This window comes from Pseudochaenichthys georgianus, chromosome 8 (genome assembly GCF_902827115.2).
Source record: "Pseudochaenichthys georgianus chromosome 8, fPseGeo1.2, whole genome shotgun sequence".
NCBI classification, from domain to species: Eukaryota; Metazoa; Chordata; class Actinopteri; order Perciformes; family Channichthyidae; genus Pseudochaenichthys; species Pseudochaenichthys georgianus.
The window spans coordinates 17,855,294-17,867,616 of NC_047510.2; the positions used below are offsets into that span (position 1 = coordinate 17,855,294).

The 12,323-nt window shown below is 39.9% G+C and overlaps 1 protein-coding gene across 2 annotated transcripts; it reads left to right on the top strand.

The window, feature by feature from the left end:
- Positions 1 to 1,410: 1,410 nt before the first annotated feature.
- On the top strand, positions 1,411 to 10,708 carry emc10 (ER membrane protein complex subunit 10). Of its 2 annotated transcripts, XM_034089400.2 has the most exons (8): positions 1,411 to 1,546; positions 1,675 to 1,741; positions 2,059 to 2,171; positions 3,387 to 3,500; positions 8,255 to 8,439; positions 8,748 to 8,841; positions 9,818 to 9,915; positions 10,400 to 10,491. In XM_034089400.2, exons 1-7 carry the CDS (start codon positions 1,454 to 1,456, stop codon positions 9,902 to 9,904), a joined length of 753 nt encoding a protein of 250 aa, XP_033945291.1. In that variant the 5' UTR covers positions 1,411 to 1,453; the 3' UTR covers positions 9,905 to 9,915; positions 10,400 to 10,491. The 2 variants fall into 2 exon arrangements, with proteins under 2 accessions (XP_033945291.1, XP_033945290.1); XM_034089399.2 differs by lacking the exon at positions 9,818 to 9,915 and having other exon boundaries at positions 10,400 to 10,708.
- Positions 10,709 to 12,323: the final 1,615 nt, after the last annotated feature.

Here is a 12,323-nt window from a genome sequence, read left to right on the forward strand (position 1 = left end):
CTTCTGAATGGCCATAAAAACACTGGGAATACATTGTGTTTGAATTCCTAATGCTTCATATCAGATACTGTATGTAAGAGATAAGTGTGCATTCCCTATGACAAACAGCAAACCAGTCAATATATTATCTCATATAGGGTATTTCTTATCATTGTATTGTTGTATCAGAGAAACGACAAGTAAAGAGGAGAGAGGCCCATGGTGATTGCATGGTCAGTATCTTAAACCTTTAGGCCACCAGGAGGTAGCTGCTAACATTACAAGCTTTCCGGACACACTTGGTTACAGTAGATGCGCCTATGTTAAATGCCTCAGTCACGTTTTTGGGCAAGAGATCAAAAAGCCAATGCAATCCTCCTCTCCAGCTTTGCAGCCCGCACTAACCAAGTATATTCTCTCAGTAGTGGTAACAGTTACCCACAGATAACACCCAACATGTGTACAGGGAAATCAGATCTTATCACAAGAGGTCATTCTTGTAGCTGCAGTCCATCCCAGCTGGATGCGACACGATCTGAATATAAGACGCTGATCTTAGTCTTAAGATAAGTGAAACTGCAGTTTTCTGCTCTATGTGACTCAGAACAGATTTACTCGTAAAAATGACTTTTAGGTAAACAAAGCTCAGCTGAGGTGGACTGACATGGAATGCTGACTTAGGAATTTAAAAACAACACTTTTCATCAGAGGAGGGCATTATTATGTATTATTAAGCTGATGAAATGACACTTTAAGAGGCATTTGAAGAGGGGTGGGGGTTAGAAGAAGGTTGAGGGTCTTTTCTGGTCTGTTAGCAGTCTCTGCTGGCCTTATGTGTCAGTGCATCAAACATTATATCCAGTTCACCTGCTTTGTATAATGACAAGGAGGAAAGCGGTGTGTTTGACATATTGTGTTTGGGCTAATATATTAAGCAAAACTATTTTTTTAACTATTGTTCCAAATATAAAATGGTTACTGAGCTGTCCAAAAACGAAATGATCTTATTAGGTCTAATAGATTAGAACACACATTTTTTTACATTTAAAAACTCAGCTTGACTTTAAGATACATTATTCATTCTGTTTTACTTCAGCCTACATATAGAACAACGTAAATGAAATGTTGCGAAATCTTAAGATGACAATGTAAAGCTGTGGTGATATTTAAGATAAACTAAACTGGGTTTGCTAAATTGGCCTAAAATAGCATTTTAAAACTGTATCAGCTTTAGGGTGACCAATTAGATTTTTTACTTAAAAGGAATGTGCCTTGATGTTGGTACCACATTACCATATTGAGTTAAATATAAATACTCGCAAAGTACTGCAACAAAGTCATTCATATTAATAGACATTAGAAAATCTTACTTTCAAAATACAAATATTTATGATACTTTGTTGTGAAATAACCTACCGGAAGTGGAAATAATGTTATAGTAAGCTTGACAAAGTCTTCCGGTGACTCTGTCAAAATGGCTCTTCCGCTAACATTTAACATTGCATTGTTTTCCACTCTTTTTTTTGTCTTGTTCACTGATGTTGTATTTTGTAATAACGGCAGAAGGGTAAGAGTTGAATTGCATTGATTACCCATATTATTTTACTGTGGTTAAACGGAGGCTACACCTGTTACTGTTAGCATTAGCTACGAGCCGGTGAAGGCTAACGGTATAATTTCTACCTTTATTAACAGGTTGGCGATGTCATGGACACTGAATTCGGGGGGTTCTCTGTACCACTTGAACACTCATTTGAAGTTGGTAAGAAAGTGTTTCTATTATTTTATTATGATGTTCTATAGCACGTAATTGCAATGTTAAGCTAACCGAGCAGCCCTGTGCTGCCAATGCTAACGCCATATATGAATGGAGAAACCTTCACACCACACCTCATGCACCTGCTTAATCTATTGTGATGTATGAATGAGTTTCTTCAGTTGTTTCAAAGAAAGTGTGGATATTTTCATAACTGTGTAGGTGAAACTCGGCATGTAAATGACATAACCTACAGTATATTATCTGTCATTCAGCCATGTGTTTTGTTCTGCTCTTACTGTCTTGTGTCCCTTGTCTTCCAGATGATGTAGCACAGTTTCGTGTGCGTGGTGCTCTGCTGCTGAAAGCTGGAAGGGAGCCCAGCGTCGCACTGACTCAGAACCAGCTGTCAGAGGAAGACAGGGCCAAACTGAAGGTGAGATAGGATGTGATTTAAAGGTCACCTAGTATGCAAAATCCACTTTTTCATTTATGTTATACATCAACATGTGTCCCCCTCTGTGTAAAGAGATTCTGAAAGTTTCAGGAAAAAAGATTCTCTCACTTTTTGTCCTGATACATTTATATAAAAACCTGTCTTAAAATGAGCTGATCAGATTTTGGCCAGTTTGATGTCATAACGTTTTTTTGGCTTGTGTAACCATTAGCCGACTCACACAAGCAGCTGATGCATATCCCCAGTTCCCCTTAGCCTAAGTGAATGTGTGTCAGTCTGAATTGACGCTGTTTGGTATCACAACGCTGTTATGAAAATGTCTCTGGTATAAAACGGGTGATGTTAGCATAGCAACCGAAGCTAAACTGACTACTTGCATCCGATAGCTGCAATAATACAAAACAAAACGTCTGCCTCTCTCCACAATGATCGATAACAGTGAACGGATGGTCAAAGTAAGGTACAAATAAACAGAATCACACGAAGCCTGGTTAGTGTTGCCTGACTTTATAAAGTGTGTTTATAAGCACACTGCTTGTAGGCAGGCATAACAGTCGACCCATGTTCAGGGGAGGTGGGTTTAGTTTCCTGCACGCCTCGACGTAAGAGAGACGTAAGCGACGTCACCTCTTAGCTCCAAAGCTCTTGCCTCTGGACCGACAATTTTTTGGAGCTGGAAATAAAGCGGATTCCGGAGCTAAGAGCCGGCGCCGCTGCGGTGTGAACAGGAAAACCCGGCGCTTTTCAGGCTCTGAAAAGGCGCTGGTGTGAAAGGGGCACTAGAGCACCATTGTTTTCTCTTTAACCAAATATCTCTCAGAGGGGCGTGGGGAGGGGCTCCTTATTTTCATCTAAAGTAACAGACGGAGAATCGGCACTTTTGAAACAGGGCTGAAACAGAGGGGATTGTGGGATGCTACAAAGATCTGTTTGGTATTTGGGGCCAAACACTTCAGAGACATGTTTTGTATATATCTGAGACCTATAATATATTGATGAAAAACAGTATAATAGGGGATGAAGGATGTGTCCAAACCAAATCCCTGAATCCAACAAAGAACTTTTTTTTTATCTACAGACCAAATGGCTTCAGACATAAAACCTCTGGTCAGAGAGCTGGAGGTCAGATTTAAGTGTGATCAGCATGGTTTGAACGTGCATCCCTAACAACTGTGTTTGTTTGTTATACTTCAGGAAGTGGCTGCAGTGGACGGTCTGTACAGGATCAGAGTGCCTCGTGTTCTCCTGCAGGCAGACAGACAGACAGAGCGGCAGCTGGAAGGTTACCTCACAGCATTTGTCAGAGCGGTATGTATTGATATTAGGGATGCTCCGATCGCCAATTTCGGGGCCGGAATCAGTATCGGCCGATACCGATCGCCGATCCGATTGAGTGGGCGGGGCCTAAATGGAAGATTTAAACATCACTTTAAATCTTCCATTTAAAGTGATGTTTAAAACTCAGTTAATGGGGTTCATTCACTGGAGCTTCCACAAACAACAATCAACTTAATTATTATATTGAAATGATGTACATTATTCAAGTTTACATTCACTTTGGATAATAACACAGGCGAAATTAGCGGAAGCGCTCTCTTTTCCTCTCTCCCTCTCTCTCTCCCCTCTCTCTCCCTCTCCTGACAGCCTGTCAGTATCTCATGCAGCTCACTGATCCAGTAATGAGTGACCCGACAATGAAGAATACATATATTTATAATAACTAGTTTAGCTTGTTCCAGAGGTAGTTAAAATAGCTAAGTGTGTTAGGTCTAACTCTTACGGTACGTCCACACAGCAGCTTTTCAAAAATCTTGAAAATCTCGGAGCTGGACGTGTCTGAAAGCTTGGGGATTTTTTACGAGCAACGCGACCAACAACCAATCACATGAATCTCCCGCCCCCAACATACAAATCAAAAAACCCCGGGGATTTTATGCGAGCAATATATATATATATATAAACTCCCCGAACAGGCGAAAACCCGAACAGGTAAAACCTACCAGTTTCACCCACTGTCTCTGCCACCTCCCTCCATGCCTGGTTCCTCCGGTTTGTATCCCGTTAATAGTTCTGGTCGTAAAGAACAGGGTGATTTGCTACCGTCATTTCTAGTTTGGAATATGAGGAATTGAACTGTGGTCTGGTTCTCCCTGTGTGTGTGTGTGTTTCGCTGCGCTTACGGTGAAGCCATTTTGGCAAGCTTGTTTTGCCGCACACAGAGAAAAGTGTCATGTATTTTACGTCATGCGATCGGCTCTCGCGATCGGCATGTTTTAGAGAGCACCGATCGATCGGTAGAGAGTGAGTATCAGCCGATCTCGATCGGTGACCGATCGATCGGAGCATCCCTAATTGATATTATCATGACCAGGAAATAATCTTCACAAAAACGTGCTACATCAACAGTAAGACTGTATGAGGGAACTGTAACAGTTTTAATTTATTTAGAGCCGGATCAGTGTTTGAGATTTCTCTGTGCAAGGTATGTGCCATTAATGATATTAATCAATTGATTTTTAAACTAACTATAAAGGGTTTCTTGGCCTCAACAACAAACGTTCAGCCCATAACTGCAGATGGTTTTTGACTGTTTAGTAGTTGTCTCTCATTTTGTGATAGTGTATTCTGTTTTGACAATTTTCTATCATTTATATTTAAGTAAAAGTGTTGTTGTGGATTTTTTATCAGGGTTCTTACACCTTTTCCAAAGTCAAATTCAAGCACTTTTCAAGCATTTTCAAGGTGCATTTTCCAGCTTTTCAAGCATCTTACAGCTGTTGTAAATTACATATTTATATACACATACTCAAATGATTATTTCCATACCATCAGATGTTCTTTATGCTATAAACAACCAAATGTGTGTTTCGTGATAGCATTCTACATGAGGATGAAAAATTAAAGAAAAGAAAACTAAGTTTAATATTTCAAAATTAGTGATCTGTACGTAGACTGGGCATCCCATATAACCTGGCTGAGCCAATATAAAACAATCAGCCAAATAACTTTTCAATACATTTTTGATTACTATTGTTGAGGTACTTTTAGGTTGGCAGTAAACATAAGTCAGAGGTAAATCTTGTACTTTTACTCCACTACATGTATGTAATACCTTCACAGATCTGGATGAATGATGTGAAATATAATCGAGTGTTGAATCAGACTTTAGTTCCACCTGGAGTAAATCCACAAGCTACCCTGCAGTCTACAAAGTCATTCAAACTAGCTGTACCTTTACCAGCTTTGAGAACACTTTCATGATCAATCATTATAAAACATATCATATTATTCTGAAATGGACCAATCTGCACAGTGACTACTTTTACTGTCGCTACTTTCACTATATTTTGATGATAATACTTTTCTACTTTTACTTGAGGAACATTTTGAATGCAGGACTTTTACTGTAACAGAGTATTCCTACACTCTGGTACTGGTTCTACTTTTACTAAGTACAATATCTGAGTACTTGTACTTTTACTCAAGTACAATATCTGAGTACTTATTCCACCTCTGGTAGTGTATTAGTCTGAATTGTAGCCACAAAATCACACAGAGCTGCATAAATATAGACTCACAATGGTAACAAGTGGAAAATAATATTTACAAATGTGCACAATGTTTTGTAGGTAATTCTGACTACAGACACCTGACTTAAAGCAACATATAGTTTTACTTGTATACTACTTCAATTTTATATAAAAGACGGTTTGTTTTCATCTGTTTTCAAATAAACAAAGTATTGGCTTTCAGAATATTAAACTTGTTTCGGCAAATTCAGATGATAAATACAACTTTGAAGCTTCGGCATAATTACAAGCAGAGAACGGACTAATGTAACATCACAGCAAGCATAAGAACAGCCGGTGTTTCTTGTGAGTGTTTCCCCGGTACACAAACGCAATAAACACAAACGCAAAAATACACAAACACTCGCGAGCTTCCCCCAGACCAGTAATACAAACGAAAATGTGTCTTCGGGTCAATGTGACTGATTTCGATAGAGCAAGTCACATTTGGTTTAGGCACGAAACATACTACCAGTTACCACATTGCTTTCAAAAACGCTCTGTGTCGAATCAATAGATTATATTTCGTGACTATAACACGAAATGCCGCGAGTGCTTCATCCTCTGAACACCACAGGATGGCGACTGTAACGCACATAACATAGGTACGCTCCTCTGAAATGATTGTCCCCTGCAATTATTATTATCCCTCAATCGAGTTCGCTATTCAGCTCGCTGACGTTAGCTTAAACCAGTGGTTCTCAAACTTTTTCTGTCAGGCCCCCCCTTTGGAGAAAATAAAAAGTCGGGCCCCCCCAACACAAATAGTCAGTCTCAGTGGCGGCGCCAGAGATTTCTTTTGGGGGTGCTGTGGGGTAGCTTGACGTTTCATAGAGGGTGCTCAAACATTTAGGGTTTCCCATTAATGTACCGGGCGCGACAGTGGAATGTTCCACTGCAACACTCCCCACACATATACACAGTGTTCCCGCAACTGTTACAATGAAGGCTCGATAATCAGCTCACGGCATATAGGTGTAAGCAGGGGTAAAGTGCTATTTTTATAGGTGGTGTGTGGACGTCACATAGGGGGGTCCGGGGGCAAGCTCCCCCGGGAAGATTTCTAAATATTGAAGTTAAAAGCATCAATCTGGTGCACTTTGAGAGCAAAATGAAGAGATCTATGGATACATCTCTCAACATCCATTTGAAACAGAACGGTAAACAGATTTACTATTTCTTTATGGATATTTTCCAAATCACTCCCTTTTAAACTTTATTCTTTTTTTTACTGTCATATAGTATTTCATACTTGTTTTTAATTTATTCTCTTATTTTTTTATAACTATAATGATCATATAAATGTGTGCCTCGGAAATAATTGTTTACATTAATGGTGACCAAAACGTTTGAGACCCACTGAGATAACACTGAGAGTCCTTTAGCTCACTGAGTCCCTCAGTCTGACAGGAGAGGGCTCTCCTCCACCTTGTTGTTGAAAAGACTCCTTATATCCGTTAGCGTAGCTCGCTAGCACCAGAAGCTAACATCAACGATCTCCGGTACCGGTGCGCTCTCTCTCTCGCACACGCACACAAAATGGCTCGTTCCACACACACACAGAGCCGAGCTTTAATGAAACACAGAGACCCAGACGTAATAGTACTGTACTGTATCATATTATTTTCGAATCAATAATTTTTAAAAATGTGATTTTTTTTTTTTTTTAAAAATTAGACATTTTTTCTCCTGGTCTTTCGCGCCCCCCCACTTTGAGAACCACTGGCTTAAACAAACGTATCGTGCAACGTTAGCCTAATCTAAAATGCTCTACTACGGCGTACCTTTCATGTGGCTCGTCAGCGCAGACTCTCGCATCGTTATTTTTGCAAACTTTGCAGGAGGCTACTCGTGGGCTTGACCCTCGTCTTAGCCATGGCTTGCATTTGTCTTCTGCTAGCCAACGCTCGTTGAAACGGCAACCTCCTGGCACACAGTCATCTATCACTCTCATCAGAATGCCCAGGTCACACGTGACACAAACACCTGCAGGTCGCGCGCATAGCGCGGGAAGGCCGCAGCGGAGCTGTTTTATGTAGAAGCGAAGCAATTATTTTCTTTTAATCTAAAAAGCGAACTATTCAGTCAGACAGCAATTTATTGTAAAAGTAAAGCATTTACATTTGTCAAGCACTTTATCTCAATTTCAAGCACCATTCCCAAAATTCAAGCACTTTCCCAACCTTGAAAACACCACATCAAATTTCAAGCATTTTCAAGGATTTCAAGCACCCGTACAAACCCTGTTTTATGCTATACATTTATATTCGTCTTGTAAAAATGGCATCATTCATAGGGGACATTTAAAATTGTTGTCTTTTACATAAACAACAATATGATTGATCTGCTACCAGCCTTTAGATTAGATCAGAAGCATTTATTGTCATTTATAAAAGTACAATGAGAAGAGTACTTTTTCCCAGAGTTGTATTCTTTTCCACACCCAGCCAATGAATATGAAAACATGAACCTTCATTTTGCTCTGATCCTCAGTGTGCCATGGTTGAGTCCCATCTGAGCGACGTCATCTCCCTCCACACTGACGTCTCCGGGTACCTCATCGGGGTCTCCATAGTGACGCTCCCTGGAGCCTGCAGAGGCACTGAGGTTGAGGATGAGGTTGACCTTGAGGTTTTCAACACCACACTCAGTGTCATGGGTCCTGTCAACGCACCGGGGTCAGTCTTATTTCATGTATTTGTTTTATTTTCATTCTCAGTTTTCTTCCTTCCAATCTCGACTGCTAGATAAAGCCCGAGTGCTTTTGTTAGAACATTCCTGGCCCTGTATCTGTAGCTTTCTGTGCATGAGAGAAATCCTCTTGGGTAGCTTTTTCAGAAGCCTTTGATTCAGCTCTATTTGCCTTGGCGTAGGAACTTTACATCATTTCCCAATAGGTAGAACAATTCTCCCTGCGCTGCTCTGCCTTTCGACACACTTTCTGTTTTGGGGTTCGTTTGAATACTAATTGCCAACTTTCTTCCAGACCTGAGACGGCTCTGTTCCTTGAAAGAATGGAAATGGAAACTGAGAAGAAAGGGAAGAATCCACAAGAGCAGAAATCTTTCTTTGCTAAATATGTAAGTATTCCTACTGAGCTGATAAGGCCAGCAGGCAGGGCCTAAAGATTTATTATCTGCCTTCAGTAATTGGGCTCTGATGATTTTTAATGACCCATATGAAAAAATGCAAATTAAGCACATTTGTTTCTCTATCAGACCCACCTTAACGTTTTCTATGCATGCAGCATGTTTTACACAGAATATGGGGACATCAGTACTGAAGTGCAATCATTTATTTCTCTTTCATTTGCCAAAAATTGTTACATAAAAAACTAGCAAATGTGGTTCATCAGGGGAAGAAATCCCCACGCTCATGTTGTGTGCGTTACCATGGTTATCATATGATGAATACAGGCTTTCCCTCTCTTGATAGATTGTGAGATCGCTTTCTGAAAGGTTCACAACCAAAGGATTGATTTAATAGTTTTCTAGTTTTATGTTTTAAATGATACTGTTTATCTATTATATGATATATCTATTATTACACAGTACTCTGGTTACTTTGCTTTGCTTTCACATCATAAACAAAGCAGACCAGAAGTTGTTTGGAACTGGTCCAAGACTCCCTCTTTTCAGGCAGTCTTTAAAAGGGGGGTCCTCATTGGAGTCAGTTTGACAGCTTTCACACCAAGCACATAGCTTGTTTACCAATTGCCAGATTAGTGATTGTGTGAAAGCATCCTGTCCTTATTGGGGTTTAACACCTGGCTCTGTACTGCCATACAGTCTTTGTCATCCAAGATAATTCTGCCCACAAAGTTAAATTAGAACATTTGCAACATGACAATCAGTCAGCGCTGAGAATGTGTTTTTCTACTGACATTTTGAGCTGTCAGTTTGAGAAGACGCCATGTTTATTTAACATTCCCACAGAGAACCGGGCGTGTGTCCTGTTGCTTGGATCCTCTAAGCTGCTTTATGATCTCTGTGCTGCTGAGTGTATCTTGCTGTGTTCAGTGATAGTGTGTTGACTTGGTGCTGTGATGTGTTCCAGTGGTATTTGATTCTTGGAGGAGCTATCTTCCTCGTGGTCTCCAGTGCAGCACAGCCCCCAGCAGGGGGAGGCAGTGAGCAGAGCTGATTCCCACTGAAGTACTGTGTTCTTACTCGTGGCTCTTTCTGTCTGCCTTCCGCCTGTTGTCAACCTATCTGTTAAACTTCTGAGCAACACAACTAACTGAATCACCATCCCATTGTTTGTTCCCTGTTGTTCCCTCTTTTCCACTCTGAGGTTTTTTCCAGTTTCAATGTCAAATACATGTTTAAAGAAATTACTGAATAAAGTCACATTTTCAGGATTTGAAAGTACTTTGCAGGGGGAAAGCTCCATGCTATAATCATTAAGAAATCCTAAAACTACATTCTCAGTGTGAATGTTTGACATGTGTTTGGGCTTGATCCTGAGAATGAATTCTTTATTCTTAACTCTATCACCCTATTTTAACTTTTCTTCTGTTCAGAAAATAACTGAACCTAATCTGGGATGCCAATCGGGGATTGATCATTTGACATTTTAAAAAAAAAACGTACAAATGTTATGTTACTAACATCAATGTATTTCATCTGTCCTCTCTAGTGGATGTACATCGTGCCGCTCGTTCTCTTCCTCATGATGTCTGGTGCTCAGGACCAATCAGGTGGAGGCGCCGGAGGCGGAGCAGCCAATGGAGGTGGCCGATGAGCTTCTTTTTTTTGTCTTTTTTGCTCAACATTTCCTGAACAATAACTCTCTTACACATATTTTAATTGCTGTACATAATGCTATTTAAGAATGATAAATGTTTGTCACACGCGCAGCTTAAACTTGTACAGCATAAAGGAGATATTGTGCCCTGCAGACGACTGCATTTTAATACTAACGTGAAAATAAAGTATTTATTACTTGGCCTGTCTTTTTCTCGTCTGTCACTCGGACTAAAGAGTTTTAATGTTGCGATACAGGGCGGTTTTACTCTTTGAGGCTCAGATTTAGTTGTAACAATAGTATAGTGTATAATGTATTATTAAACATTAACTGAGATAGATATGCAGTCGTAACAGTAATCTCTTAGTGAAGTAAAATGTTATTTACTAGATGCCTTTAAAATAATGAATATTATTCATGGTTTTAGAAAATAATGTCACGAATTAAACAAAAATTAAGTAAAGATACTTTTGTGGCTGTTTTAGTATTATTAAATGTAATGAATCTTTCTGCTGCACACTTCCCACCTAGGGGTTAAATGAAAACATTTATTATTAAAGGGGACATAATGGGAAAAACTCGCTTTATCAGTGCTTATTGAACATCAAAGCATAGAAACACTCTCTTGTACAAACCAAACATATTAACTATGATCCTGAAAAGTGGCATTACATGGCCCCTTTAAATCAGCACTCATGTATTTAATTGCGTTAAAAATGTACGCTATAATGGCACGTTTTGAAAACGGGTTGCCGAATTCAAGAAAGTCAGTGGGTTGAACATTTATTTGAAGATGGTTAAGCCTGTGTGAATGGTTTCTCCACTGTGGGTGAGGGGGGGTAAACCACTTCTGTTTGTTTGCCACATTTGAACGGGAAATCCTCCACTCAGCTGTTTATTCCTTTTTAATGCAGCCGGGGGTCTATCAAGGATAGAGCTAAGCTCTTCCCCAATAAGTGTCCACGGTTGTGGCGGTATTCACTTAATGCTGTTAATATAGACAGGCGGTACAGAAATTCCCCACAGTGGATATAGGATCTGTTTCTCAATCCAACAAAGTGCAAACGACTTTAAATCATAATTGTAGTATAAAAATGCAGGAGCCTTAAACAGTTTTTGGCCTTTTGCTGTGGTTAGATTTAAGATGTTTTATGTTAAGCTGATATGCCAGTGGTGACTAGACCAGCCTTCTATAAATTGTGAAGTTGGAAGAATAGCTTTACTATAACAACTCACATGTTAGTTCCAGCTTGTTAGAGGCATTGTTGTGCACTTCACACTGAAAAACGTACCTGTCCGTATTTAAACCTGCCAGTCTTCCAGTTTGTTTAACCAATGTAAAACAAAGAAATCTAAACCATTGTGTGCAGTTTTACCTTAACAAAAACAATACAAATTAGCATTGAGCCTCATACTTTAAGACGGCAACTGTGTTGACATTGGTGATTTAAATAAATGCTAGCACTACAATTTGAAATCCTACAAAAGCCATGTTAAAAGCCAGGATACAGCTCAACATGTTAAGGACAGTCCAGTCTACATTTTTAGGGAAAACACTGGGCGTACTGGGATCACATCGTGGGGAGCCAAAGTGAACATCCAAGCTTCATCCTCCTGACACCTAACTGAGTATTTATATTCATCAGGAGTCAAGAAGACGGATCACGGACTCAAACCATCACAGCTGTAGAAACAGAATATACCAGAAATACTTGTGGAAACATTGCCCACCCTTTTCCTCATGTCAGTCAGTCAGTCAGTCTGGCTGCTTTTAGTCCTGTGTCAAACTGTGAGGAACATCCTCTTATTTTTGGAG